General features: G+C 42.0%; 1 protein-coding gene across 3 annotated transcripts in view; it reads left to right on the top strand.

Annotated features, from left to right (window-relative positions):
- The window catches only part of PPP2R5D (protein phosphatase 2 regulatory subunit B'delta), a 48385-nt gene that overhangs the window by 11378 nt on the left and 10132 nt on the right, over positions 1–26875 (top strand). For all 3 annotated transcript variants that reach the window (XM_060248123.1, XM_060248133.1, XM_060248116.1), the window contains exons 3-10: positions 8389–8587; positions 9817–10016; positions 10434–10544; positions 14579–14671; positions 18908–19038; positions 20117–20176; positions 20476–20584; positions 21181–21234. In XM_060248123.1, coding sequence (XP_060104106.1) covers positions 8389–8587; positions 9817–10016; positions 10434–10544; positions 14579–14671; positions 18908–19038; positions 20117–20176; positions 20476–20584; positions 21181–21234 — 957 coding nt within the window. The remainder of the gene's footprint in view (positions 1–8388; positions 8588–9816; positions 10017–10433; positions 10545–14578; positions 14672–18907; positions 19039–20116; positions 20177–20475; positions 20585–21180; positions 21235–26875) is intronic.

The following is a 26875-nucleotide window of genomic DNA, read 5'->3' as shown; positions in this document are numbered from 1 at the left end:
CCCCCCCCCCTTCACAACCAGAGGTTCACGGACACAAATTCACTTTAGGTCAGGAAGTTGTCATTACTTTCAAGGTCAACTTCATATGAAACCACCATGAAGCTTGAGGAGTTGTCAAGAAGAGATCTTTCTCAACACTGCTGAAACTGCCAAAGATAACTAAAAGTAGGGTTGCGTCAACTCATAAACTGGTGAGGTGTGGTGGCAACCTGGCAGTGCAATAGACTACCCTAGCATGTTTTGATCATACTGTACACAGTGGAAATCATTTATTAATAGGTCAGAATTCATTTGTACTGTACAAGAAACTTCTGAGTGGTCTACAGGTGCCCTTCATTGGGATGTACTGTGAAGATCACTAAATCAATCCCCTTAACAAGAACAACCAACCACCTTGAAACATTTGGCATGAGCAGTTTTGTGCCTCCCTAGTGGGTATGATTTCTGGCTGCCAGAAGATCCACCCATGCAGATGAAAGAGTAGTGAGAAGTCATTGCCAGTGTGATGAAGTAGTTAGAGTGTCAAGCTAGGATTTGGAAGACCCAGGATCAAATCCCCCCAACTGCCATGGCAGCTACTTGGGTGCCCTTGGGCCAGCCACACTCTTTCAGCCTTGACCTACCTTATGGAGTTGTTATGAAGATAAAATGGAAGAAAGGAGAACCATGTAAGCTGCTTTGGGGTCCTATTAGGGAGAAAGGTGGAGTACAAATGTGGTATGTAAAGTTGGTCTTGGAAGTGGAGCAGGCAGCTGACTTGTCTAACAACAGCCCCATGTGAATAGAGTTCAGTTGCTGGTCTGTACAGCTTCCAGTTTTTGCACCAGATGTTTTAATGCCCCACCACATACTGAAACTCCCCCCTCCCCAATTTTCCTGTGTGCAACAATGGGGATATTCTGGTATTTGATTCCATCTTCTAGACTGAACTGGTACAGCCAGCAATAGATTGGGTCTAATTTCTATTAAAATGGTTTCTGTATCCTGCAGCTCCATCTGTTCCATCTCACATAAGGAAGCTGGAGTAGCTTGCAGTTTCTTTATTTGTGACATCTGGCAAGGAAAGGAGAAATCTGTATTGCTGCTGGCCAACTATATACCCTAAAATACAGCCTAGCAATGATTCCACCATCACCTGATCCCAGCTTCTAATTTCTTTGCTACTGTTTATCTTGGAATCAGTGATGGAATCAATGATGCAACAATTTAAAACATGAAAAAGCCTTAAAATACATGTTTTCAACTCTTGGTTGCCTGTTTGCTTATACTTGCTTCATCATTTTCAAAGCTAAAAGGGAGAGAGTGAGACACAGGGTATGTGCCTCTTCAAAATCAAGTGCGACTGGAGGTTTTAGCCAAGAAACCCTTGTTTAAGCACACTTCAAAAGAGTGCATAAAGTTCCATTCAGGGGACTTTAAAAACAGTGCTTGTGGCATTGAAGTATTATAATCTTTTTTGGGTTAAACATTTTTAAAAATAGCTTTTCCTATTCCTCTGCCCTGAAATTACAGTTTTTCATGAAAAAATTTCAACTGGAAATCTAGTGGAGACATCACTTATTTTTTTTGTGTTTTACTCTTTAGGCTATTTTTTTTTTAAACTTAACTGATAGGGTTGATACATTCACTCTCTCTCTCTTCCCCTCCCCCCCCCCTTTTAAATTCCACTCTGTTTAAGCTTCTGGAAAAGATGGGTTGAAAAGTGGCACAGGCCCTCTTCAGACTTATAATGAAGTGACTGTGGCAAGATCCTGTTAATATGCAGTAGGCAGGACTGGGGGCTGGCATGACTCCCCAAGGTCCTTGTAAGAGAGGAGAGGAACAAGTGTTAGGGAGGGGTGGAGGGGAGCACATGCCATCCATTTTAACTATCTTGGGAAAGTATTGTTTTCTGTCATTGCTTCCCACATCTCAATGCCTCCCCATTTCTTCTTGTTATAGCTTCACCCCCCCCCCCCCCCATGCCCAGCCTGACATGTCACATGGACCCTAGAATGCCTTTTTCTGTTTTCCCCAGTGGGAAGGACACAAGTCTGTGGGGAGGGCTCCCTTTTTTTGGGGGGGGGGGGGAGTTCTTTATTGCAGTGTTTGAATTAACCTGCAAGTTGCTAAGGATTGGATTTGCAAGGCAATAAATGAGCCCAGAGCTTCTGGAGGGAATCCAGTGAAAGTTCTGCCAGCCTCATTCACTTAGCTTGTGTTGCAAAATGAGGCCAGTATTTAGATGTGGCCCTGGTGCTGGGCATTCTTCTTCTTTTGGAGCTCCTTTTCTTTGAAACTTCTCTGTGTCCTCTGAAATCCTAGCCTTTTTCTTTTGATATATTTGTTTATACTAGCTACCAGTTTAATCTTCCTTGCTTCCTTGTTCACCAGGCTTCTGGTGAGTGTGCCGTGCTATTTGTTCAGCGATTCCTGCATGGACTTCTCCCCTTTTATCACTTTATTTTTCTGTGCCTTGATCTTGGTGGCCTTATCTGTTTTGCAGGATTTGGTTATCAGAGACATGTTGATGTTTGGCAGCTGTACTCTTTTTGTTTTGATAAACTAAACTTTCCAGCCACCTTATTAATGTTTTAAAAACAAAAAAACAAAATTACCATCAAAACCTGATAAATTCCTTCAGAAATACTTTAACTTGGGGGTTGAAGGTCTGAAGCAAGAGAGTTGCACAGTTGCAGAAACTGCTTGCAGAAACATATGCTTCTGTAATTGGCTTACCAATTTGTCAGTTTTCTCTTTGGTGGCTTTTGGGCAGCTCAAGTCTGGGAAGTTCCTAATTAGTGTCTGGGGTGCAGAGCAGTCAAGGAGACTAAAGCACAAGGAAAATAAAAGCAGAGTTGAAAAGAAAAGTGGTTGATGGTTGAAAAGTGAAAAGAAAGGTGGGAAAGATAAAGAAGACTGCAGTATAGTGAAGGCAATTTTAGAGTAGCCTTGCACTTCTAGAACTTAGTGAGACTCTGGTCCAATGCAAAGGCTTAGAACAGCAAGTCTAGTCTTTGCCAGCAGAACAGAGTGATATATGACTTAACCATTCACAGTGGAGTCTTTGCAATCTATTCGTCCAGCTCTACAAGCTGTTTTGTGTGAATGGGACAGCCTTGCAGAGATCTCACCATTCTCTGGCTTGACTTGTGCTCTAATGCATTCAGATTCCTGATTGTGGTTTAGGATAAGCTGAAAGCTAAGAATCACACTTACCATGCAATAAATACATGTTCTCTTTTTCTGCAGTCTCTTTTCTGTTTCATCTATTGTGTTTTGCAGCTGAGATAACCTGTCCTATGTCAGTGCTTGCAGGTGCTCTAAGACAGCAAACTTCTTTTTCATAGCAAACAAGAATTGCAGTACACCTGGGGCTGAATTACATGCATATATTACTAGATTTCCTTGCCAATGATGGGTTGGATCCAGCCAGCTTTTTAACTCAAATCTCACTTAATTTGCCTCCTTACTTCAACTCTGGCCCCTCACACCTTTAGTCCATGAAGGTTCGGACTGTCTTCTTCCCATTGCTCCAGTAGAAAACTGGTTGGATCTCACTGGATAAATCTCAGATGAATATGTCAACTATCTCCATGGAAAAGTTGTATTTTGCATTTATGTTAACAGGTGTAAAAGATCTGCCTGTGATGGTTGTGATTGTTTGATGCAGTAGGCTGAGTCTTAGATCTGAAGGAGGGGTGTCCAAAAAGTAGCTCAGGAGCTTCCCAACTACTGCAGAATATTTCATCCATCCTCAAGAAGATCCAGGAAAAGATCACACAAATGCCTGCTCTTGGGTTTGGTTTGGTTTTTAATTCTATTTCATAGGATTTTACTGTGTGCTGCTTAGCTAACAGCTTAATTTCTGGTACTCTTTCTAGACCATATTCTGTTTCTAGGACAAACCAGAACTTGGTAACCATGGCAGAGGTGTGTGGGAAAGTAGCCTGGGTGACATTTCATTACTCAGAAGGAGTTACCATTTTTAAAAAGGTTGGCAATCCCTTAGATGCTATCTAGTGCAAACTGGTTGGTGTTTGCAAAAGCTAACTTCATTCTGTAGCCTGCTGCACCACTTGAAACTGCCACCAAGGGAGTCTGAGAATAGCTTGGGGGCTCTACAGTGGGAGGGGGGAATCAATGACCCTGCCCACAAACCACTCTGTAGTGAGCAAACAATGCTAATCATTTGGGCTATTGGTGAAGGGGTATCCCCTACGAAGGAAGGATCTTGGTAAGTTTTTAAAACTGAAGTCTGTAATTCAGAAATGCTACAAAATGGAAGAAAAATAGACTTTTCAAAAGAGAAACTAAATGCAACATCTTAAAAAGAAAGGGGGGGAAAGCATATTTAACAACTATCCACAACACAGACTGCGCAATAATGAGAAATAAGGGTAGCTTCTGAAATCCTTAGTATGAACTGTAAGCATACAATTTTGTACACGCCCCTCAGAGTCCATGAGAAAAATGGTGTATCTGATTTTTTTTTAAATTGAGCCTCCAATTGATGAGATTTTTGTAGTCAAAACTTCAGTCCACCAGTGAATTTCTGTATGCGTTGCTTGGCGCGCCAGTTAGCAGCAATGACTGCTTTGGCTGCTATTGATAAAATATAATCAAGGTTCTGGACCTAATCATAATTGCAGAGGGTTTGGAACCAGTGGAAAATTTCTGTTGGCAGAAGAAGGAGGCAATTTTTGCCAATTTCCCCCTCCTGCAGCAGATCTCCAGCCTCAACTTCTTGCTGTTCCTAGGTGTCCCCTTTCCCCTAGAAGTTGCATTTTGGGGAGCACATTGTCCTGCAGTGAGAGTGGGAGGAGAAATTCTGTTCTGCTGACGAATTCCTTCTGTCACCTGAGATTTTGTGGGGGATCCAGTTCATAATATATGCTATATTATATGGACTATAAACAGCAGGTACTTCAATATCCTGCCTCATTCCTTCTGTTGGGCAAACAGAAATGATAAAGGCTGCAGAATCATTTTCTTTAGGATTGTTAATACTTTAGTTGCTTTTGTAGGCGTGGCTTGTTTTGTAAGCCACTGCTAGCAAAGGAGTGAGGCAGGATATTTGTTTTGATATAACTATTAAAGGGTCATCTGGCACCTACATTCCAACAATTGCCTATATCCTTCAACTGCAGCAGATAAACAGACTGGCACTATATAATATATCAAGCCCCCTTTTCATCTGCAAATACTCTTCACTCTTTCTATTCAAATTAGGTTACAGTGGGCTCATATGATAGAATGGACTTTATTCTGTCCTTATGGGTCCATAGGACACAATGGACTCCATTCTATGCTATGAGCCCATAGGACAGAATGGTCTCCATTCTGTCCTATGGGCCCATTGGACAGATTTGAGTTCATTCTATACTGTGAGTCCATTGGACAGAATGAACTCCATTGTATCCTATGGACCCATAGGATGGAATGGAATCCATTCTGCCCTGTGGGCTCATAGCAAAGAATGGACTCCATTCTGTCCTATGGCCCCATGAGATGGAATGGACTCTCTTTCACTTTCCTGCCACCTGCAAGCAGGAGGGAGCAAAAGTGGGGCTTGCAATGACTTGCTGCTTCTTACAGCCACCAGTGGAGCGGATCTGCCTGTCAACTGCTTGCTTTAAGATGTGGAGAGCCATTGGAAGGCTCCCTTTCACTCCCCCTCGCTTGCAAGTGGGAGGGGATGGAAAGGAGGCTTCTAATGGCTGCCTACCTTCCTGCCTGCCTATCTGTCTTCCTGTCATTTTCCTTCCTTCCTTTTTTCACTCCTTCCTTCTGAACTTTTCTATAACTTCCTTCCTTCCTTCCTTCCTTCCTTCCTTCCTTCCTTCCTTCCTTCCTTCCTTCCTTCCTTCCTTCCTTCCTTCCTTCCTTCCTTCCTTCCTTCCTTCCTCTCATTCTTTCTCGGTCTCTGTCTTTTTCTTTCATTCTATCTTCTCATTTTTCTTTCTCTCACTCCTTTCTCCCTCTCTTTTTAACCTCTCCCTTCTGTTCTTTCTCTCTGTCTTTCTTTTTATTTCATTCTGTCTGCCTTCCTTCCTTCCATTTTTCTTTCTCACACCCCTTTCTCCCCATCTTTTTCCTACTGCTCTGTCTCATTCTTTCCCTGTCTCTCGCTTTCTTTTTCTTTCATTCTGTTTGTCTACCTTCCTTCCTGCCACCTACACATTCATCACCCCCCAAAAAATATTTTTCTAGGGCCCATTGTATTTCTTTCTACAATGGGCTTTACTGCTAGTTTTGCATAATATCATTGACCAAAATAGTCTTAATCTTGTTGCATTGCCCCATGTGTGGACACAGTTAAGCTATCTGGCTACAGTCCCTCCTGAAGGTATCAGATAAATAAAAACCATGGTACAGCCTACTGGAGGTCCAGTACTGCCTTAAAAGTTCATGTCTGAAAATGTTAGCAAGTAAATTTTAAATGGTTTTGAGGTCTTGCTTAGTATTGGTTTAGTATATTGCTTAGTATTTCTAAGCCAAGTATCTACTAAGCTGTACGTTGCAATTATTCATGTTCCTCCAAAGTGTATTTAGAAGCCCATTGAGATAAGAAATCAAATGTGTATCTGAATAGCATAAAGCTTCAGAATTCGTTAGTTCTGTGAAAACTGATTGAGGATTACTTTGTCATTCTGTGGACATATACTTACATAGAGAGACACCTCAAAATACTGGTATCCTCCAGCTTTCTCTGACTCTTCCTTCTTCCTAACAGTCTTGTTATGGGACAAGCCATCTTTGCCTTCACAAATTGTCCTCTATACCTGGATGAAGAGAAGGCAGGGAGCTTCAAGTGCTAATCTTTCCCTTCCCCGATCCTGAAATGTCTCTCAAAGAGTTTAACTATCTGCTTTACTATCCAGGGATTCATAAAACAGAATAACAGATTAAGGGGCACTCCTTTGGACACCTAGACTTCCAGGTGCAACCAGTGTTTCTGGTATGCGACATTCATCAGGGTTCTTAGTACAGTGAACATCACTTTGTTATGCCTGTGGGGATTGCTTGTTTGAAAAGACACCCAGGTCAAAGTATTGCTGCATGTGAAAAATTACTGTATTGGGAAAGTGGTTCAACCTTCACTCTAATGCATTAGCTTTACATACCAAGGGGCTGGGCTCCTTCTGCAGAACGCAACTCCCTTGCCTCTTCCCCCCACCCCCACTGTAGCCCAAAATGTCGCTACTGAACTATGGAGACCCTCAGGAACAGCATGAGGGGAACATTAGTGGTCTGCAATTTCTGTGAGCAGAAATTTACCTCAAGATCCAACGCAGGGAGGCTCTAGACTTAGAGTTGCTTGGAAACAATCCCCCCTATATTTGTATTTGAGGATTACCATATGTTCTGCTGAATGTTTAATTGACTGCATTGAGATCAGTTATTGTTTAAAAAAATCTTACCTTCAGGCTGTAATCATAGAAGGAGTTTTCTTTGTGAGTTCTAGACACTACATCAGTGAGTTTTGAATACTGGAATTGGTTTTATAGATGTGGGAGTATGGGGCTCATGCTTACTACAGAGATCAACAGAATAACCTGATATATAGAATAGTCTATCAGTGATTTAAAATGAAAATTGGTGGTAGATTTTGTTAGAATGTTCAAATAGCCTAGCAGTGCACTGGTTATGACTATACTTACACTAAAGGAACAGTGCAGCCTACCTAATAGTATACCTAGGATGTTAATACCTACTAGCAGAAGAAGTCTCCTTGTACAAGTTTTGCCCTCAGTTGTTAAAATCTGGAAAATTCTGTTTAGAGTTTTCCATTAAAAGTAATAAGATTTTTATTTAAAACACAGAAGATGAGGAGATTGTATTTACTGTGTGCTCTGTCTCAGTAGCACGCTTTATTGCATTGTGCTGGCTAGTGAATTGTGTGAAGTAGAGCTGGCATGAAGGTACTCACATTAGTGATGTTGTACTCAAATGTGATAATACATGGCAGTGATTCCCAAGTAGCATGTTGGGAAATTGCTAGTGGGGCCTTTGGGGCCTTCCTAGGGGATTTACTTCCAGATTGAGAGCAACTGGTTTATGGTTTATTGGATTTATATCCTGCCCTCCCTGCTGAAGCAGGCTCAGGGCGGCTCACAACCAGTAAAATCACAGTAACATTTCACACACAATACATCATAATTAGAATTAAAAATTAAAACATTAAAACAGTCAGATGCTAATATCGTTTGATGTCATTTCATTGATGGTAACTAATGGCTACCAAAGCAAACCTATGATGGTGGGTATTTTAAATAAACCTTTGGAAATTACTGTTGTATTGTTCAGACAGATAAGGTTTTGATCTTCAGCAAGTCAGATACTTGTGTAGACTATAACATGACGAGGCCCAGATCTTGGTTTATTTTTCTGCTCTTTCCACTTCAGGTCCAACAGCAGCAGCAGCAGCAGCAACAACAGCAAACCTCGAATAAGCGCCCCAGCAACAGTACCCCACCACCGACGCAGCTGAATAAGATCAAGTATTCAGGAGGACCCCAGATTGTAAAGAAGGAGCGAAGGCAGAGCTCCTCTCGCTTCAACTTGAGCAAAAACCGGGAACTTCAAAAGCTCCCTGCCCTTAAAGGTGAGAGTGGATTTCTGTGCGTTCAAGCTAGGCAAGCAGCAGCTGTATAATCTGTATGCCAACAATGGAGGATTTCTAAAGGTGCAAAAAGAGGTTGATTCAGCAGTGAGTCATGTTGACTTAAATGACTGCAGTGCTGAATGGAAAGTAACTGTGAAGTATAGAAGGACCTCACATCTTTTTGTTGTTATTTTCTTCCCAATGAACTGCTTTTCATCTGTTATTTTATTTTGGTTTTAACTTGTAATATCTTATTACTACAAGCCTCTTTGAGCCCACAGGAAAAGCAAGGTATAAATATTTTAATTGACAAATAAGTATTTTGGAGGGAACCCCCTCCCCCAAGAAATACCACCATAGTCCAGTTGTGTTTGCAAGAAATCTGACGTGGTCTGTATAAAATGACTTGGTCAAGCATCACAGTTTGGCATTTTTTGAAAATAAATCAGACCAATTTCATTTAGTGTTGTCCAAATCCTATCCAGCCTTTCTTGATAGCAACATACCCGTCTGTTTTTTACCTTTCCACATTGCAGAAAGAGCTTCTATTGGTTTGTACAACTTTGACTCACATTGCAAATGGTGGGGCAGTTAAGTAGGGGGGAATAAAATATCAGACGATTAAACAAATGGGAGTTTTACAAAAGCCTGTACCCAAAGTATTTAAGAGCAGATTAAAACAAACAGGTTGAAATAACTGAATAGTTGCTCTTCTGTATCTCGGATGTAATCCAATAAAGCATCAGTTATTTGAAGTCAAGTATTTGCTATGGAGAAGGGATTTGAAGCCAGTTGACAGAGGCACAAGCTATTCATGACTCAGGGGAAAAACATGAAAGAAGGTGTGAAGATGGGAATGAAAAGAAGACCATTTGGCTGGCTGGTGTCTGAAACAGGTGGATCTTTGTGGTCTACCAAGACAGCTCTTACATTAAAGACACGTGTGATGCTGTTAGATGCTTTCCCTGAATGCAAAGCATTTCTCACATTTTTTTTCCCCTTCAGTAAATGTTACAACCCTGTAACAATAGGTTACTAGAAGAACAGCCTGCATTGCAGGATAGTTAGAGCGTCAGACTAGGATTTGGGAGACCCAGGGTTCCCATCCACACACAGGCCATGTTCAATCTGCTAAGTTTTAGCTTCAGATGCATTTCAGATGTGTATATGGCTGACCAGTTTTATCAGAGGAGCTGATACAAAAACTTGCCCTTTTTTGCTTCTCACAGATGCTCCGCCTCATGAACGGGAAGAACTCTTCATACAGAAGTTGCGGCAGTGCTGCGTCCTCTTTGACTTTGTCTCTGACCCCCTCAGTGACTTGAAGTTCAAAGAGGTGAAGCGAGCGGGTCTCAATGAAATGGTAGAGTACATCACACACAATCGGGATGTTGTGACGGAGGCCATTTACCCTGAAGCTGTTATTATGGTAAGACTGACTAGACTTCTGGTTGTTGCTTTTTGCTGCAGATGTTCAAGTGGCTAGGAACACATGTTCTCTGTGCCTGCGGAAAAAAATGGTGCGGTTGTGTACTCTCATGGGGAGCTAGAAAAAAGTTAAGATCTTGGATGAATGACACCTGGTCTGCCAGCAGCAGTCTGTTTCTCAGACTAGAAGTGACTGGTGTTGATTGGTTTGAAATGTGGGTGAAGAACTGTACACAGAATATAGATCAATGAAGAGATGCTTGTCCTGTTAGCCCTGTAGGGATTGGGGTGTCTTGGCTTTGAGAATACTGGATGCTTATTGTGAGGACAGTTAAGGAATGTCAGATTTGCAGTATCTTCCTTGGAAAGAAATGACCAAAACACTAGTTGAACCCACCTTTCTCATCACATTTGTTAGTTTTCAGTGAATCTCTTCCGGACGCTTCCCCCATCGTCCAATCCAACAGGAGCAGAGTTTGACCCCGAAGAAGATGAACCCACGCTAGAAGCCGCTTGGCCACATCTCCAGGTAAGGGCCAGGGCAGTAGGGTAGATGTGGTCTGTAGGCTCATCTTCAGGTGGGAGAGCTAACTATTGCTTGACTATGCTGTTTGCCCGCAAAAAGGAGGAAATGTCTGCAGCCATCTGGCTATGTCTGTGAGCAAAAGCTCTTTGGATGCTAAAAGAGGAAGCAAGAGTGAGGATGCTGGGTTTTCCAGGAGGAAGTTTCAATTAGCAAGTTATAGAAAATGCTGCTTTTTTGGTCTTCCTGTCTGCAAAGGCACTTGAGGCAAGGCAGGGACAGGATGAAGTCTTTGGAGCTGTCCAGCGCCTGCAGTCCTGTGCCCCTTACTAGAGATCAAGCATTAAGATCTCAGATTTCTTTTTAAAGTAAACTTGCATAAGATCAGACTATCAATCCATTTGTGACAGGATGGAATTGCTACTTAAACCAGTATGCTAATGTCAATCATTGAATTAAGCACTTGCTGAGATGAATTGCTTACATTTTTCATTGACTTCTTTCTCAGAGGTCTTGCAGCACTTCTGTTCACCTGCTGGCTGGGGAAGGAGAGATAAAAGCTTTCTCAAGAGATATCAGTTTCAGCTCTCCTTTCCTGTGCCAATCAGTGCAAGCATCTCTCTGATATTACAAACCTCCTGCCCACATACTCTTAAAGTTTACACTACACCAATGATCATCTTATCCCCATTCTGTCAGAACTCCTATTTTATAATCTCCTTTATAGTTTTTGAAGAACTGTTGCACACAAGCCATCCACTTCCAAAAAATCCATTCTTTCGGAAATATTTTCAAATTTCCAATAGAAGTTCCAAGTTCACCATTAGACTTAGTTATGCCAGCATATTTTCAATGCTGTAAATTGGTGTTTTTTAAACTGTTCAGATAGGATTTTTTTAAATAAATGGTTCATCTGACTGAAGTTTATTTTTAGCTGGCTGTAACTGATTGCATTTTTTAAAAAAAATTGGCTTTAAGAGTATAGGAAAAGTGCTACTATATCACACCTAATAAACACATGCATCTTAGTTTGGCAGACTTTTCCCACTGTGATACACCGAATCTATTTTGCCCCCCTGTTAAATGTCTGTATTTTTCTGGCACTCTCTAGATACTCTACAGTTCAGAGGTGTCGAACTCATTTGTTATGAAGGCCAGATCTGACATAAATGTCACTTCGTCAGGCTGGATCAGGTGTGCCATAAAATGTAGCACGAGGTACCAGATATATAAACTTTATAAAGCTCTATTTCAGATGCCAAATGAATATAGGCTTGATTGGATTAGGGTTGATATGCAGAAGGGTAGTAGACACGGAGATATCATCATTGGTAATGAGACAGGAAACCTAGCTCTCAGTTTGGTCCAGGAGGATGCAAAGAATAAATGGACATAAGTCTGAAGAAATGAGTAGTGACTCACAGAAGATCATACCCTACCACAAATTTTGTTAGTCTGCAAGGTGCCAATGGACTCTTACTCTTTCTACAGCTATAGGAAACCACAACATTCAAAGACCAGTGGGGAGGGCATTTTAACCTTCTAGGACATTCAGTTGCTGACCTAAGAATAGCAGTTCCCTAACAAAGGACTTTCAGAGAGAGATTATGAAGAGAGACTGCTGAATTGCAACTGATAATGAAGCTCAATGCATCCTTCTGGGTTGAACTGAGACCCAGGTTTTTTCTCCCCTTACCATTAGCTGCTATTGTTATTTGGCATCTGAAATCACTTCATTCTCCAAGAAATAAGGCCAGATGGACTCACATTCTTCTAACTGCATCTGAAGAAGTGAGCAGTGACTCATGAAATATCATGCCCCCCCTCCCACAAATTTTGTTTGTCATGAAGGTGCTACTGGACTCTTGTTCCCTTCCATTAATAAAGATTGCAAGCTGTGCTGTTAGGTTTCTTTTACTATTTTTTTCCATCTGATAGAACAGGAAAGGAGGATCTCTCCAAGTGAAATAATGTGTTGCTTTCAGACTGGACAAAATCCACTCACTGCTAGTGATGATAATAAACAGTTTAAAAAGCAAGGGGTGGTTAATGTGAAAATAGGCAGCCAGAGGTGAGAGGGGAAAGAGGGAGACCACATGTTGAACTGGAATATATGGAGCAATAAATGTATTTTTAAATACTTAGCCATCAACTTCTAGTCATTAAACCAAGGAATCCAATCCAAGTGTTGTAATTTCTAAACAGAGCCTTTTTGAAAGAAAATAAAACCCTAGATACAGACACAGAAATGTAAACTTTTTTTAAAAAACCCTTTTAAGAATAATCCAAAGTAATTTTCCTTTATTTTCACTTATCCCAGATGCATCTCTTTCCTGCCCCCCTTCATTTTTAATGTGCATACATATGTGAGCAGAACTCAAAAGAAAACAGCAGAGCAAGGCTTGTCAGAAGGATCTCCCCCCCCCCCCCCCCCGCAAAGAAGTGTGCACGCACGGGAAAGCTTCTACTTGGAATAAAACTATGGTGGTCTTGACAGTTCCTTTTCTTGCAGGCACACTTCCTTCCACCTGTCTCCCTCTCTTTTTTCCTCCCTCTCCAAACTAGAAAGGACAGGCTTGGCAATGCAGGAGCAGCCCCAGTGGAAGAACCAAGGAGAAAGCAGGAGAAGCTTTTCTGTGGTGCATGGATGTGCACTCTCTTTTTCCTTCCCCTATGCTTCCTCCCCAGAGGAGGGAAGACAGGCTTGGCAACACAGGAGCAGCCCCAGTGGAGGAAGCAAGAGAACCGGGGGTGGGGGGGGAGGCTTACTCTCGTGCACATTTGTGCACTCGCTTTTTCCTTCCCCCTCAGAGAGACTTGGTGATGCAGTAGCAGCTGGGAGAAAGAAACAGGAGACAGGTAATTGCTCACAGGATGGATACCAGTCCTGCAGGGGATGGATCAGGTCTGTGGGCTGGACATTGGATACCTCTGCTCTACATAGTTGAGCCCTTTGGCTGACAAAATAGACTCTGGCCCATAAACACTATGTTCCAATAAATGTTTTGATCTCTAAGATGCTTCATTCTTTTTCTGTAACAAACTGCTGCTGCTGTCCTAGAATTCTGCATTTTTAAAATGCCGTGTGTGTAGCTGAGTTTTATTGCACATTTAAGATTCAGTCACTGTTTAGCTTTTATATGCTGAGAGTTCCTGTTGATACCTGCAGAATGATACACAGAATCCTCTGTTGGCATAGCTCCCTTGGACCATACATTGGTATCAGGGTTAGGTTTTGTAAATTTATCATGCAGAGCCCCCCAAAGATAAGGAAACGGCAGGCGGTAGATATATAATTTTAATGGGCTGGTAAAGCAGTTGCTAATCAGAGGTCCAAAGTTGTACAAGTCCAAGGCAGCAGGAATGTGTGGGCCAGTGGCATGATTTCAGGTCCCTAGTGGGTAACTTAGGGGATGAAAGATCCAGGTGGGCAGCTGTGTTGGTCTGAAGCAATAGAACAAAGTAGGAGTCCAGTAGCAACTTTAAGACTATTCCATGTGGTTTAATGTGGTGCATTAGGGAATGAAAAACACCTCCACAGTTTGGAAAAATGTCCCGTACCGCATATTAAGAGGAACATCCAGCTATGTAACACCAAGTGGAGGGGGTGGTGATTTGGCCCCACTTTAAGGCTTAAGCAATGAAGAGCTCATACTTTCCCATGCAACTACTTGTAACCCTTTTTAGAGAAATATCTGAGAAATAGGTATTTAATGCTGCTTGATAGGCAAAGTCTGGTCATAAGTTTTCTGTCACTTTGTGCTACAAATTACTTTGGTGCCACAATTATTTTTGTGCTATAAAGCACAGTCTGGAGCTTCTGCTGGACAGATCAGAGCCACCACTGGTAGAAAGGCTTGTATAACAGTAAGATTGTCAATTTGGAGAGCCAAGCTCAAACCCACTGTGCAGTTGTGTGCCTAGGCAAAATGACAGGGAACTGTATACCTGATAGCTTAATCAGCAGAAAGTGCTGTTCCTGTACTTGTATCACAGAATCCATTTTGTTTTTTATTTCCTTTTCCTTTCTCCCTTCTTAGTTGGTGTATGAATTTTTCCTGAGGTTCCTGGAGTCACCAGACTTCCAGCCAAATGTAGCCAAGAAATATATTGACCAGAAGTTTGTATTGTCGGTAAGTAGCTACGGCTTTCTTTAACCTTGCTTTAGCCCAGGCCTTTTAAAAAATAGAGCATTGAAAGTTTGTCTGGAAAAACCCCTGCCCCCAATATCACTTTGCACTAGTGTGTATGGATGAAATTAAGACAGTAATAATGAGTATGAATACTGGCAGATCTCCAAGTCCAGATGGGTTGCCTACTGAATTGTATAAAACCTTTCCAGGTTTTTAAATTCCAAAATGATATCAATTATATAACAAGATTTTTTAATCTGGCTTATTGCCACCATCATTATATGATCCTTATATCACTATGATTCCAAAACCTTGCAGAGGCCATATTGACTCAGTGTGCATGTTTTCAGCCTTTTTGATGAATGTAGATGTTAATGGCTATTCTTGCTAGCAGACTTCAAAATGGTTCATGTAGATCAGGTAGGATTTATATGAGGTAGGGAAGGCTCTGATGATCTTAGGCTGGTCACTGATTTCATTGCTCTCAATAGAAAGAGATCTGATCATGTTGTTATTCTCGTATATGATGCTAAAAAAGTTTTGACAAAATATACTGGAAATGTATCTTTGTTACATTTCTTTAAAGAGGACACAACTCCCATTTAATAAAGAAGGATTTGGTTTCCCTGATCTTAGTTTATATCAGGCATATTTGTTAACTTGTACTAGTTATTGGGATTACTTCTCTAAATTTGATTATCCATCTTGGGCTCTTTTTGAGGCTCCTTGTCTGGTGTTTGTCTCTAAGTGGAATGTATTTGGATCTACTTGGGCTAAAGTCCGTTTCTCTCTGCTTTTCTTATACCTACAGCTAATTAACAACTAGTTTCTAGTGACACCCAAACATTGCTTCATAACACTCATATATATGTAGATAGTTTATTTGTTGCAGATTTGTTGGAAATTGTGTATCTTGTCAGGTAAGCAACACAATCACAGGATCTGGAATTATTCTTCATGATTCTGTATAGTTATTGGCCTTGCCACCCAAATGATTTTTCACGGGAAAAAACAAACATTTGGGGGAAATTGCAATATATGCAATACTTCCTGTTCTGTCAAACTAATTTTTACTACTTTAACAGCATAAAAATCATCATTTTATAATTTCAAATATAAAATTTTAATATTTGGCATATTTATGCAATTTTAAAGTTATACATGCCGTCTTGTTTTATACGAGCAAAATTACAAATATACCTAATACTTGAGAGCAGGAGTGGCCAAACTTGCTTATTGTAAGAGCCACATAGAATAAATGTCAAATGTTTGTTTGTTTGTTTGTTTATTTATTACTTTCAATTTATATCCCGCCCTCTCTGCAAGTGGACTTAATGTTTGAGAGCCACAAGACATGAACGTCAGATGTTTGAGAGCTGCAAGGAAGGGAGGGGGAGGGGTGGAAGGAGGAGGAGAGAGAGAGAGAGAGGTGGAAAGAAAGCAACTTTAAATGCATTCTCCAAGCTGCCAACTGGATTGGCTTGAAGAAGTGATTTAAAGAGAGACGGCTGACAGGGCAGTGGTGGCTTTGAGAGCCATGCAATATGTGTGGAAGAGCCACATGTGGCTCCCGAGCCACAGTTTGGCCACCTCTGCTTGAGAAAATCCTGCAAGGTGATGCACACTATGCTACCTTAGCACAGTTACCTTAATTTTGACTATCTGGTTAGAGTGAGCTCAGTTTGTTATGGAACTTTCAGAGTTCTCCTCTGAGGCTTTGGTGCAGTTTCTGCCCCACCTCCTTATCTTTGTTCCCCCTCTGGCAAGAAAAGGCAGTATGCCACTTGTTGCTCAGTCTGTGGGTATATGTGTCAAAGTGGTTTGAGGGAGAGATGAAAAGGTCAAGAGTCAGGTTAAAAGGACAACAGAAGGCATGCAATCTGTAAAAGCCCTGCATGCTCCCTTCATGATTATTAGGTGTCCTTCTACGTGCAGAAATGCATTTTGGATTTAAGCACTGTATGTGTCTGCAGCATGCCCACCTCGTCTTTAAAATGATTTCACTCATTCTAAAAGAGCAAAGATTTCATAGGAGGGGTTTTTTTTCAGTACTTCCCAAAATTTCCAATTTTTCCATTGGAAAAAATTGAAGAAGGTTCTTGGGGAAGTGGGGGCAGAATGCTCTGTTCCCCCCCCCCTGGATTTTTTTTCTGGCATTTACATCTCCAGACTGAAGTAATATTATCCTCATGCAAGTGTAAAAAAAAGTATTTGCAAAACACCCACAGTTGTAGTTAAGTGCACATGCACAAAACAAAAAAGCCTTGTTTTCATATAGAGGCAAGATTGGCCTGTAGAAGGAGTAGAGCTATCTAGAGAGATGCACCAGAAATTTGAAATTCTTCCTCTCTTGCAATACTTTTTTTTTTTTATAACTAATAATTTTTATTATTTTAAATAACTTCACACAGCCTAGTCAAAATCTTTGGTATACAAATAAGCAAGGCATTATCATTATACATCAAAATATAAATTAAATAATATAAATAATATATAAAGGAATTCTTTACAATCGCTTACACACCTGTAATTCGTTACGTAGACAGTTTACATTACAGGTAAAGACTCAAACTAAATCATAAACATAGATAGTTAATATATGATGAAATCCTGATACTTTTTTGGAGTAGGTAGGCTTAATAAGGATTTCTCATTGATATAAGAGAGAAAGAAAAACCATTTCTCAACAAAATTATCATCTGGTCTTGGATTTTCGTATCTCAATATGCTTGTAGACAATTTATCTTGGATCATCAAGTCCCATATTTTATTGTACCATTGGCGAATAGTTGGACATTTATCTGATTTCCAACATTGAGCTATATTGATTTTGGCTGCTAATAATAAAATTGAAAGAAGATCCATTTTTGTTTTAGAGCTTGGTTTGGTATGCCAGATATTTAGGAGGACAGACTCTGGCAAGAAAGGAATGTCGAAATCAATTATTTCCCCTGCAATTTTTATCACTGATTTCCAAAAAGCCTGCACTTGTGGACACTCCCACCAACAGTGCATCACCGTGCCCATTCCCCCACACTTTTTCCAACACCCTGGAGTGGAGATCAGATTGCCACGAAACAGCCTCACTGGTGTCATGTACCACCGGGACCACAATTTAAAATTTTGTATTTTAATGTACGTAGATCTAGATTTAAATAGAGAGCTTTTCCAAAGGGTTTTCCATTGCTCTTCTGAAAAACTTTTCCGGCAGTCCTTATGCCACTGATTCTGCTGTGAGGCAACCCGGCTCCACTCCCTTCCGTTCAGCACTTGGTAAATGCAAGAGATTGCCCCTCTAACCGAGGAGGAACCAGCCTTTAATCGAGACTCAAAAGAATTTAGTGTTCTATTTGCACAGGTAAACGGGATTACTTTGTGCAAAGCATTAAATAATTGATAATATTGCATCCATGGTATTGTCATTTTAAATTTTGTCTCCAATTGTATTTTTGTACTTATTTTGCCATTAGTTGTAATGTCAATCAGCCTAAAAATGTTTTTATCTCTCCAAATTTTGAATTCACTTATTGCTTTGCCAGGTGGAAACCAGGGCTATCCAAGAAAGGACATGAACGGTGATGTTGCTGGAGTTAGAGTTTCTCTATATTGATCCCAAATTTTCAATGTGTGCTCCAAAAATGGTTGTCCAATATTAGTCTTGGTCTGTCAAACCTTCCAAGCCAAATGCCCTCATGTAAGAGGATGTTTCCCAAAGCTGCCTTCTCGATACTAAGCCAAGGGGTGTCACACTCAGGTAGCGCATATGTAAGGATATATCTCAGTTGGGATGCTAAATAATATTTTTCCAGGAGCGGAACTCCCAGACCACCAAGTTCTGTCGGCCTAGAGATTAGAGAAATTGAAACTCTATGTTGTTTGGAATTCCATAAAAAGTCTAAAAATTTTTTTTGCCATTTCTTAAACTCCAGTATCCTCTTAGGGTTTTTTCAAACATGTAGAACCTGTTTGTTTCAGATAATCTTCAGTAGATAAGATTTATTGTCTACAACTTTGATTTTTGGTTGACCCTCTGTTCTGCGTTAATCTTTCCATTGTGTTTCTTTAGTATATATGTTGTTTTTAATGTGTTTGGGAAATGTTAATAATTCTTAATCATTTTTTTTCTTTGTTCACTGCTTTGGAATCTTGATGAAAAGCAGTAAAGTGTTGCTTGGATGCACCCATGTTATGCCGGTGTCCTGATGGAGCTGTCTGACTTAATTCCTCCTTCTACAGTTGCTGGACCTGTTTGACAGTGAAGATCCCAGAGAGCGAGACTTCCTGAAGACCATTTTGCATAGGATTTATGGGAAGTTCTTAGGCCTCCGAGCGTATATAAGGCGGCAGATCAACAATATATTTTACAGGTAGTACCATTTCCACATAATGGTGAATCTACTGGGAGTACCTACACACAGAGGATCCTATCCTGGTTCAAGGGGGCTTGACTAGTTTTCCTTTTGGTCCCAATTAGCCCTATGGCAGGTTAATGGTTGTCAAAGGAATGGCAATTGCTAGGGGGAATCTGGAAATGTAAACATAACATTGTGGTCTTTCCAATGTATTCGCTAAAAGCCAAGAATGAACATGCAGTTGTTTTATTCTCTGGCTTATTTGTCAGAACATCCCCTATTAGATACAGAAGCAAGAGCCAGACAAATAGCTGGCTTATTTGTTTAGGGCTATGGGGAATAATAGAGGGGCTTCCTATAAAAGACTCCTTGGCTTTTACTCTATACCAGGTTTTGAAATTTCAACAATAGAAGCCTCTTTCCCTTAGAAAATTTCATCCCAGTTCATGAGGCATACACATATACATGAAGTATCCACGTAAAAGATATGTGGTTTGTAGGACTGCAGAGAGAAGGGCTGAAGCTGGGGAAAGACATCCCTGGACACTGCTGCTGCCTGTTTATCCAACAGGATGCCCAAGTCCAGCAGGACCCCCAAGCTATGAACCTGCTTCTTTAGGGACAGGGCAACCCCATCCAGAACACTACATCTTATTTTCTGGGTACCCACCTTACCCCTAGTACCTCTTTTTCTGTTGGGATCAAGTTTCAGTTTGTTAGCCCTCTTCCATTCCAAAACTGCCTCCAGGCACCTGGTCACAGTTTCCACAGGCTTCTTGGGATCCACTGGAAGTGGAAGATAACAGCTGAGTGTAATCTGCATATTGATGGCAACTCAGGCTGGATCTCTGGATGACCTCACCCAGTGGCTTTACATAGATGCTGAAATGTGTCTTTCTCCCTTTTCCCTATAGTTACCAAATTCCTTGTTAGAATTCATTTATTTAGTAGCCTGACACTGAATGTTCCTTAGAACAGGATGTGTGGGCTTTAAAAAAAAATCTGATGGGGGGAGGGCTGCTTGTGCAAGTATTTAGTGCATGTCCACAGGCAGCCTGCATTCTTTGCTTGACGCTGACTTCTTTCTAATTAGGTTTATCTATGAGACAGAGCATCATAATGGAATTGCAGAGCTGCTAGAGATTTTAGGCAGGTAAGAATCTGTCTCTATGTTCATCCCATTTTCATAGAAATGTCTTTGGCAGGGTTTGGTGATTATTTCTTAGGGAGTTATGTGGGATTTCCATTTTTTCCCTCCACACTAAGCTTCTTCCAAGAAAGCAGTCTATGAACTGGAAGAATTGGTCCCTGTGAACTCTACAGATGTTTCCTGCAGGATTTCCTGGAGATGGGGGCAATACCAAGTGGAGTCTGGGAAAAATCTGTGGCTGCATGCTTATACATACAATGTAGGAACTGTGGGTTTTTATCAGATCTCTTCCTTCTCCTCAGTATAATCAATGGATTTGCTTTGCCTCTGAAAGAAGAGCACAAGATGTTCCTCATCCGGGTTTTATTACCATTACACAAGGTGAAATCTCTGAGCGTCTACCACCCACAGGTAAGGGCTTCATTTAGTTAACACCTCAGAGACACTGTGTAGCCAGAACTGGCAGACTAGTTTGGCCCTGTTTATCTGGCTTTACTCTTGGAAGTGCCACTTTCTAAGTACTTCAGACATGTAAGGTTCAGTCAGAGCTCTATAGCACTTGCCTTTGGTATGTCCAGCACCATCTCCCATGTTAACTTGCTAGATTCACATCTGAATTCCTGTGAGAACATTGCTGGCTTAAACATCAGCCCTTTCTTATTTAGTGATTTAAACTTTTTTTTGATGCTACACAATTGTCTGCAGTGCCTTCAGAGAACAGTAGTGATGAGACAAGGGGTTGGATCCCACAGGTCCATTCTGCTAATGGCAGTGCAAGAAGCCTTCCCATGATGCAAGGGCAGGAGCCTTTTGCATCAAAAAAAGGGCTCCTTGCTCCACAGGAAGGCACTACCATTAGTGGAACCAGCCCAAAGAACAGAACACCAGAAAAGTCATGCTGGATCAGACCAGTGGCCAGTCTAGTCCAGCATCCTGTCTCATACAGTGGCCAACCATGTAGGATGCCAGGACTGAAAAATTCTGACTGTGTTGTGTTCTTCCTGCAGTTGGCGTATTGTGTTGTGCAGTTTCTGGAGAAAGACAGCAGCCTGACTGAGCCAGTAAGTGTTCCTTTGTGGTTGTCCAACACTGAGATTAGTTTTTCAAAGAGCTTGTTTCCCCTAAAGGTAAAGGTAGTCCCCTGTGCAAGCACCAGTCGTTTCCGACTCTGGGGTGGTGTTGCTTTCACAACGTTTTCCCAGCAGACTTTTTACAGGGTGGTTGCAACAGGATGTCTGCTGTGAGTCTAAGGGCCCAGTTTGGATCAGGCCCATGGCATGGGGAGAGGAGCTTCAGCCTTTTCACCTACACAGCTTTCCTGGCCTGAAATGACCTTGAAGGGGAAACATTATTAGCCATACCAAAGGCTGCACATGCACGGAATAGTTGCATGTACAGTCCCACCCCTGGCAAATAACATCCGTGAAGGCCATTTCAAGTTGTGGAAACAGCATGGGGAGGAATGCTTGAACCCTCCCTCCACGTGGGCCATCATCCTGATCCATATCTGGCCTCTGCATTGCTGTAGAATGGAGTTCTCATGAGGAACTTGCAGCTGCCATCCTGATTAGTAGTGTGGGAAGAAGCTATGGAAAAACTGTTCCCATTGTACGGTGTCATTTTTACAGGGCCACCTAAGTGGCAGGTTGACGATGGAGGGGGTGGGTGGGATGTGTGGTTCCCATGAGAAAGAGTGTAAGTAAAGCAGTCCAGCAATGGGCAAAATAGTTTTGGATTGCAAAACCATGTCAGAAAACTAGAGAGGTGAGCTTGTAATGGAAAAAAAGAGGTGAGCCTGCCTTGGTGGGATGGGCGGTATATAAATCCCATAAACAAACAAACAACCAAAAAATAAAAGTTTTCACATGAACAGCTTTTGTATCTGTTGCTGTTCTTTTTAAAAGTTGCAGCCAACCTATGTAATCCTCCTCTACTTTCATTGTGTGTTTACATATGGAGCCATCATGAGAACAGAATCAAACTGTTTCTAAACTGCCACAACAGCAGAGGTCTGTAGCAATAAGCAGTCTGGCAGATGACAGCAGTAGACTAGTGTTTTTAAGCGTTAGGCTTGTATATAGTTCCACTTTAAAATTCAATGGCTAGCTGTATCTTTGTAAATGACTTGAATTATGCAAAGTGTATCGCTTGGGAACGTGTGGCCATGCCCATACTTGGTATACATCAAGATTCAGATTTGATTCTTGCCATTACCAATTGAATCTCCTGTGTCCTGGGCTTGGCAAAGGCTTCTGCTGGAAATGTGAGTGTCTTCCAGTTCAGGGTAGAAAATACTGGGCTAGGAGCACAAATGTTCTGGTTAATAAAAAAACAGCTTCATATATATATAACTGCATATAGTCTGTCCTGTTTGTGTGTGCTAGAGCTGAGATGAGTTGTACTCATATGACAGATGCTCTTGTCATTATGTTTGCAGCATTCATAAACTTTATTGTCAAGTAGCAAGAAGACAACTGGTAATCCATTTTTCCACCCAGAGGTGGATTATGTGACACTTCACTCATTACTATTGCTTCAAAGGTTGCTCTGCTGCTGTAGGTATTGTTGGGGGAACTTGAAATTTGCCCCAAAGTAATTACAAGTCTAGTAATATGAACCTCATGCTTTTGAAGTTGGACGCACAACCACCCTGCTTCTCCAAAATATTTGAATTGCCGTTAAATGTTTATCTGTGGGCAGAAAACCAGGTCAGAACATCCAATTGTTTCTAATCTGTCCTCTCCTGCACAGTGGCACCCTTCCAAAAAGCCCTGTCAGTCCTTGCTGGTGAGAGGGACATGCTGCCATAATTGGTTAAAATCCTGTGCAAGTGGCTCTCATTAACTTCATGAGCCTTTTAATAGCACTGATGTCTTGACAAACCAGGCTGTGCCAAGGAAGAATATTCTTGGCATGTTTCTGTGAAAGCATAGAAGCTTAGGTAAAAAGATACTTCAATTAGTGCCGTTAAACAATGTAATAAGACCATCAGATTACAGGATTTGTATGTTGTTAGGGCTGTGTGAAAGCTAATCCAGCACCAGTCATCGGAGAGCTCAAGCAGACAGAATAGAAATGGGTTCTTGGGCAGGCTTGCCTGCCTAATGCTTGTTTTCCCTTGCTTTAAAGCTGTTGCAACAGTATGTGACAGCTTTTACATTGTTCACTTCATGTGAGTGTGCTGCTCTGCAGCAATGTTAACTGTCAAGACAAAGCTAAAAGCTAAGGCAGCTTCCTCTTCCAAGTAGTGCAGAGTTTACCTTATTGCAGAGGATGGGAAATGTTGGAGTTGTCATCCGTTTGAGAATTTTTAGTTGCATGTTCCGCTACCTTGTAACTGAGTAAGTAATTTATCTAAATTTAAGCAATTAGTGAATCCCCCCCCCCCAATTGTTGGGGTAGCTTTTTTGAAGTCCTGAAGAAAGTATGAGAGCCCTCCAACTCAATAACCAGAACCTACCAGCGATTATTGGAAGACCACCTTCATACTTTTTGCTTCCATTTACTGTTACAGTAGCCCACCAGAACTAAAAGATCCTCAAAATAAAGGAAAAAGAGTGTCTTAAATTCTAAGGCATGCTAATTAAAATCTCCCAGCAACAATTGACACAGTACAGGAACTGGAAGCCTGTTGTCCGTCTTCGGGTCCCATATCGGACCACTTCAGCTGTCTCTTTCAGGAGGATGTTGACAGGATCTTGGCTGCAGTGAAGCCCACCACCTGTCCTCTGGACCAGTGTCTACCCTGGCTTGTTAAAGCAGGTGGGGATAACATTCAGGGGCCCTTAGCTGAGATGGTTAACCTATCCCTATCATCAGGGGTATTTCCAGCTAAGCTTAAAGAGGTAGTGGTTTGCCCGCTTTTGAAGAAGTCATCTCTGGATCCACTGGTCCTAGCCAATTACTGCCCAGTCTTGAATTTGCCATTGCTGGGCAAAATAATTGAGAAAGCGGTGGTAGAAAAGTTTCATGTTTTCCTGGAAGAGACATCTGTCCTCGATCCCTTCCAGTCTGGCTTCCGTCCTGGTCATGGGATGGAGACTGCTCTGGTCGCCCTCACAGATGACCTTAGAAGGCATCTGGATCAAGGTGGGTCAGCGCTGCTATTACTTTTAGATTTTTCAGCAGCATTTGACATTAGATCAACTATGATCTAATGACCCATCGCCTTGCTGACATTGGAGTCCAGGGGGCTGTCTTACAGTGGTTTTCCTCCTTCCTCCATGGTCAGGGACAAAGGGTGGCGATCGGCAAGCAGACTTCCCTGCGTCACCCACTAGAGTGTGGTGTACCGCAAGGAGCCATTCTCTCGCCGATGATGTTTAACATCTATATGCGCCCCCTTGCCCAGATTGCCAGAGGTTTTGGGCTGGGTTGTCACCAGTATGCAGATGACACCCAGCTCTATCTGTTAATGGATGGCCACCCAGACTCTGCCCCAGACCATCTAACCAGGGTGCTGGAAGCAGTGGCTGGTTGGCTGCAATTGAGCCAGCTGAAGCTTAATCCAACTAAGATGGAGGTCCTGTACATGGGTCGTGGGGGCTAAGACTGGGCATCCAGCTCCCCACTCTGGATGGCGCATCTCTTGTGCCATCTCAGAAGGTGAGAAGCTTGGGTGTGATACTGGATGCCACCCTTTCTATGGAGGCCCAAGTCACAGCTGTTGCACAATCTACCTTTTATCATCCTTGGCCAAACAACTAGCGCCCTATCTGGTCCCTCGGGACTTAGCTACAGTGATCCATGCAACAGTCACTTCCAGGTTGGACTACTGTAACTTGGTCTACGCAGGCTTGCCTTTGAGGCTGATCTGGAAGCTCCAGCTGGTGCAGCATGCGGCAGCACGATTGCTGTCTGAATCGCCTGTACAGGCGAGCAGTCGGCCAATGCTGTGCAGTCTGCACTGGCTACCAATCGAGTACCGGATTCGCTTTAAGGTTTTAGTACTGACATTTAAAGCCTTGCGTGGCCTGGGACTGGCATACCTGTGGGACCATTTCTCCCCACATGAGCCCCAAAGGTCACTACAATTGGCCAGTCACAATCTCTTGACCATCCCTGGCCAAGGGATGTCCGGCTCGCCTCGACCTGGTGGAATCAGCTCCCTACAGAGGTTCGAGTCCTCACGGGTCCTCATGGATTTGTTATCATTCCGGAGGACCTGTAAGACGGAGCTGTTCCGCCAGGCCTATGGCTGAGGCGGATGGACGTTCTTACCATCTAACTGGCCCCCCTGCACTGACTGTACTGATCTGTCCACACCATCCATGGTGCTTTAATGTGAGCTGTGACTTAATTGCTTTAATTTTAAATTGTTTTAACTGTTTAAATTGTTTTAAACTGTTTTGATTGTTTTATTGTGTTGGAAGCCGCCCTGAGCCCACTATGAGAAAGGGCAGCCTATAAATCTGCAGAAATAAATAAATAAATAAAAATGTGGTCTTTACCAGCTGATCAACTGAAAGTATAGCTGATTCTAAAATGCTGATAGATTTTAATGCTGGCCATTTTAAAAAATACACAGCTAGACAGTTGTAAAAAATACACAGCTTGTTGTCCACCCCTGAAAGTCATGTTGATCTCTGGTGACTGACCCCTACTGGGGGCCTGGAGGATATTCAGGGAGGTGACAATAAGCCTGCCTCAGCCTTCCGACTGGATATTTTAAGGACATTCTCCCCTTCGAATACGAACCACAGTTGACCCTGCTTAGCTTCTGAGACCTGCTGAGATCGGGCATGGCAGGACTGTTCGTTCAGGTTTTGTAAATGAACAGCTTCTGCTTCAGCACGAATCTGTCTTACCTATTACATTTTTAACTTGCCCTTCCTCCAAGGAGGTCAGGATGGCCTACCTAGGTCCCCATCTCCATTTTTTCCCCTTCACAACAGTCCTTTGGTAGGTTAGGCTGAGAGAATGTGACTGGCCCAAGGTCACCCAATGAATTTCATGACTTGAGTGGAGATTAGCATCTGGATCTCTCCAGTCCCTTAGCGACTAATCTATCACTCCAGCAATTGCACCATGGTTTGCCACTACATCAAGATCTACAAAACGTGGCTTTCTACAGTTTGGAGCAAGTTTGGAAGGGGAGTACAACCCATAGCTTGACAGTTTGTCTCTAATGGCAAACTAGGGGTCTACTGACTGCACAAGGAGAACAGAGAGCACACTCTGCACTGGGCTTGTCTGTGTAGTACTGAACAATGCTCTGGTATTATGTCTGAACTAACCCTGTCTGAACTAACCCTGTGAAAGTCCTGTCCCTCATGTGACATTTGTTATTGTTGCTGTACGTGCTATTTGTTGAACATAGTGCAAGGTGTAAAAACAGGGCAACTACTGTTCTCTGCCCCCATCCTGAGATTCTGCATCTAGGCAACCCACAGTCTGCACTCATTATTAAGTCATTTGATGCAAATTATCTCTACATTTTATTTTTCTTTCACTCCTAACGATATGCAAGTCCTATTGGGTATTTTTGGCACTTGAAGGAGAAAGGGAAATGCTGCCAGATGAGGAAGAAACAGTATTTACAGAAGTAATAAGGCTGTGTTTGGGTACTGAATGCTGGTGTGTTCTGTGAACCAGAAGTCTCTGGTTCAAATCTTGCTATAGCCATGGATTTGCGGCATGGCCTTAGGCAGAAGAAGATAAAGCTGGTTTTTATAACCTGCTTTCCTCTACCTTAAGGATTCT

Source organism: Heteronotia binoei, chromosome 1, assembly GCF_032191835.1.
Source record: "Heteronotia binoei isolate CCM8104 ecotype False Entrance Well chromosome 1, APGP_CSIRO_Hbin_v1, whole genome shotgun sequence".
NCBI classification, from domain to species: Eukaryota; Metazoa; Chordata; class Lepidosauria; order Squamata; family Gekkonidae; genus Heteronotia; species Heteronotia binoei.
Note: the sequence above shows the minus strand (reverse complement) of the source record. Positions and strands in the feature narration are given on the sequence as shown.